This window comes from Rhagoletis pomonella, unplaced genomic scaffold (assembly GCF_013731165.1).
Source record: "Rhagoletis pomonella isolate Grant_MI unplaced genomic scaffold, Rhpom_1.0 Rhpom_scaffold_13470, whole genome shotgun sequence".
In the NCBI taxonomy this organism is placed as follows: Eukaryota; Metazoa; Arthropoda; class Insecta; order Diptera; family Tephritidae; genus Rhagoletis; species Rhagoletis pomonella.
The window spans coordinates 1-4,252 of NW_023471997.1; the positions used below are offsets into that span (position 1 = coordinate 1).

General features: G+C 34.5%; 1 protein-coding gene across 1 annotated transcript; it reads left to right on the top strand.

Moving 5' to 3' along the window:
- The first annotated feature begins 6 nt into the window (after positions 1 to 6).
- Positions 7 to 729, top strand: LOC118756982 (NFX1-type zinc finger-containing protein 1-like). The gene is made up of 2 exons (XM_036491711.1): positions 7 to 188; positions 370 to 729. The coding sequence occupies exons 1-2, from the start codon at positions 183 to 185 to the stop codon at positions 727 to 729; spliced, it is 366 nt and encodes a 121-aa protein (XP_036347604.1). The 5' UTR covers positions 7 to 182.
- The last annotated feature ends 3,523 nt before the right edge of the window (positions 730 to 4,252 follow it).

The following is a 4,252-nucleotide window of genomic DNA, read 5'->3' on the forward strand; positions in this document are numbered from 1 at the left end:
TGAAGAATCTCTTCTTCCTACACCACGAAAATCACGAAAGTAGTCAATACAACGAAGAGAGCTATGCAAATAAGCATGAATCGGAGTTTTTGGTTGCTTTTGCAAGACATCTAATTTTGCAGGGTTACGATCCTTCAGAAATCACTATCCTGTGTACCTACTCTACCCAACTTTTTTCTCTTATGAAGGTATGACGAAATATTTCTTTTATATTTCTTATTATCAGAAGTAGTCTCTTGCAACATGTTAGTACTAAATTTTTACACATATGTAGAAGGTACACCAATTTTTCTGACTAGCTTTGTTTTTTCATCGCATTGAAATGTTTGATTTATTAGAGTCGAAATTTCAAATTTATTTATTTTACAGGAAATAGACCAATACGCAATTTTAAAACCGATGCGAGTGACGACTGTAGATAATTTTCAGGGAGAGGAAAATAAAATAATCCTCTTGTCTCTGGTACGCAACAATGAGGAAGGTAACATCGGATTCCTCAAGGAGGAAAACCGAGTTTGCGTCGCGTTATCGCGTGCTCGCGATGGCATGTACATCATGGGCAACATCCATAATCTCGTGATGAGAAACTCCATATGGCCGAAAATCAAGAAGGTTCTGGAGGAAGAAAACGCCATAGGCAACGCTCTCGAATTGAGATGCGAGGTTCATCATGATCAAATCACATTGGTAAAAATGCATGCTCCATTTATAATATACAACTGTACATGATCATTTTAATTACACAAAATTTAAGATTTCAAAAATCCCCCAAGGTTTCGCAATGGTTTCTAAAGCTGAAATTAGTCAAGAACGTAAACCTACCGGTACGTAAACCCGAGTCAGCTGTAATGTAAATGAAAACTCAACACCGCAGAATTTTTCTGTAATTGTAGCCCGTAGCGCAGAAATCTGCGGAATTTAGATTTTTCCGTGTCAGCTGATTTCTCCTTCTTTAGATGGTTGCCAGTTCGTCAGTTTTACAGATGGTAAAAAAGATATAAGTTCCTACTCAAAATATGTTTAAAATATTTGAAATTTACTATTGAATAAGGTTTTTGTTGAAAACTAAGTAGTTTATATTTAGCTAAAATCTATTATAGCACGAAAAATTGTAGTTGAAAGGGTAAGTTTATGAAAACGCATTGATGAGTGGCAACAGTGTAGTATGCAACACTGAGGGCTCCAGTAATCGACAAAATTCTGCGTATACAGACTGCGTTTAAGTATACGTTCTGCGTTCTCGACTAATTTCAGCTTTACACCCCTATTCTGCAACTCTTTCGTATTCGGATTTTGCTACGAATCGTAGAAATAGTATGCTGCAATCCGAATCGTATTTTCGAACTTTCGAAATACGTAACAATGGCATGCCTAAAAACGAACGAGTAAGCTTTTTTGCGTAATTTTGTACGAAAACAATTCTGTGTCGGAGGCGGAATAAAAGATTTTAATCGATGTGTGTTTACAAGAAATATTGGTGGTGTTCATTTAAACTGATAAATTTGCCTTTCTCATATACGTATATTCTTATGCACTGTTTTATATAAACAAGCAAATAAGAATCTTTGTTGCCCCTTATTAAGAAACTTGGGTCCGGCTTAGTTATTTGTACAACGATTTTCGGTTGTTGTGTCCAAACGCATAACCCGAATCCAAAAACTTTAACATACAAGTGTAATCAAAGGATTCACATTTTATTTAAGATAAATGTTTCAAATTTCCTACCACTAGCTTATTAATAAACTCGGTTTGCACTATGCACTTTTTTGCAAATTTCGACATGGGTTCTGCGCAAAAATACTGTGGACGGCCTAGCCGGAGTGATATGCCCAAGAAATGTTGTATACCTTTGACATGCGGAAGCCCCTCTTCCCCGCAACACAGAAAGGAGAATTTTACTTAGTAAGGGTTATAATCAGTGTTGCCGCGCCGTCTCAAGAAAATGTATCCCTGACCAAGCCAAAAATGTATCCAAATGTATCCAATTTTCTTTTTTACATATACATCTCATAATTTGTAAGAAAACCTAACATTTTCATGAAAAAGACATAATTTAACCCATCCTAAGGACCTGGAATACATGTGCTTAAAATCAAACATTTGTAATTTCAATTTATAAGGTACATTTTTTGTGCATAAGTATTTTGCAAAGTAAATATAACAAATAGCAATTACACTCTAAAAAGAGCATGTAAAACTACTACTGAAAAGTATCTATTTTTCAACAAGAATCTGTATAAATATACGTACAGGATGTTCAGTATTTGATTTTGAACTTGAGATCTTTAAAATATACACATATATAGAATGTTTAAAATTGCAAAAATTTTCAAACTACAAATACATTTCCTACTAATAATAAACATTACTTTATTTTAAACATTTTATTTGTAATTTTGCTCTTGCGACAAATTCGTTATGTAAAAGTAAACAGGCAATGATTAATTTTATTACACGGCGTGCAAATTTTCACACATTAAAAGAGGAAACTTTTTACCTCTCTCAATATGCGCAAATAAACAAAATTTTTTTAGAATGTATTTAAAGTCTTTTTAGTAAAATTCATAAAAGTTTCTTTAAATAAATCAAATTTAAACTACATTGAAATCTTTCTTTTTAAAGATTACTACAGAAAGAGTATAATTTACTTCATATATATATCGTCGTTTAAAGTACAAAACCGCGTATTGTCATTCTGCAAAACCGCGTAACTGACATTTGCTGCCAAAAATTGGATTTGCTCACACAAGCTCTTGGCTCAATCCTTATCCATTCGTCCTGAAATATACTAGCCAGAAATGCGATTGCTTTATAAAAAAGACAACCATTTTTAAATATAAGTGTTTTTACTCTCTACAAAATAATTTATGCAACGTCACATACGCGGTTTTGCATTACCTTGATACGCGGTTTTGCATTTTGTTGATACGCGGTTTTGTACTTTAAACGACGATATGTATATTAAGATCTTGTTTAAAGCATCCTTTTAAGCTAATTAAAGCAATCGCGCTTATACCTATTTTGGTGAGATCTCTCATATGTTCATTGCTTCGTTCACAAAAACAAAAAAATGCTTTAATTTCACGCTTAAGTAGCGACCATCTTTAATGAAAATCGATTTTTGAACGAAAAAAACTTTATAGGAAATTTAAAATTTTGGCCTTTTTTTTAAAAAGTATCCACATTTATACTGACCGGAAAAAATAAGTATCCCGCAAAAATTCGTCTAAAAATGTATCCAATTGGATCTATTTAGATCCAAACGGCATCCCTGGTTATAATCCCTAAACGCGGCGGCCGAAGGCAGAAGCAAGCGCAACAGGTGGTGGACCTAACAAAGTGCATGTTTTCAATGGCTTGGAAGAAGCTGTTATTGCATTAACTGGATTGAGAACCAGAGCTTCAGGCATAGGAGGAGTTCTGGCTTGTGGTTCAACAATTCAACCAGAAGCTGACATAGATGCGCCCATGGTGACTATGCCCGACAGCTCCGCATACCTTTGTGAATCCATTGCCATAGCGCCCTCTTACTTTGCTGCTATAATTGCAAATGCATCAGAACCCATAATTCTCCTCAAAATATGTAAAATTAACCAATTTTACAATAAACAAACACATGATGAGTGTTGTTTATTTCTTTTCCACTTTGTTTTCCTTCATTCAGCTATCTTCGAAAAACAACTGATAGCTGGCAATGCTGCACATGTTTCCGCAAGGGTTGCAGCATGTGGATTTTTCGTTTTTCGTAGCAGAGCTACGAATTACGAATTTCGAAAATTCGGGTTCTAGAATAAGGGGTAAAGGTTTTGGGTCTGCTGAATCTGAAGCCAGAATTTTCGGGTTACCCTAGGTTTTCTGTAGAGTACGTGGTTTGTATTGAAACCGCCATTTGTAGAAAAAAAATTCTATTCTTTATAAAATCATTGAACAAGTGTAACTTAAGGTTTTTGGGGTCAAGGATTCATAATATAATATTTCTTTTTAGATTTGACCGCATACGGAGGCCGCTGTAGTGCTGTGGTTGGTGTTTTAGTACATTTGCAACTCATTTTATTTTTAGAAACAAATTTTATTCAATAATATTGGAAAACCAAACTGAGTAAAAATCAAGTAACAGCTGTCAAAAAAGCCAACTTCGAAAAAAGTATTGCCTCTTTGAAAACGACACGTCTAAAAAACACCCTTTTTTGACTTATAGGAGGCCCAATTTTCGACCACTTTTTGCAGCAATTGGGGCCGTATGTCAGCAATA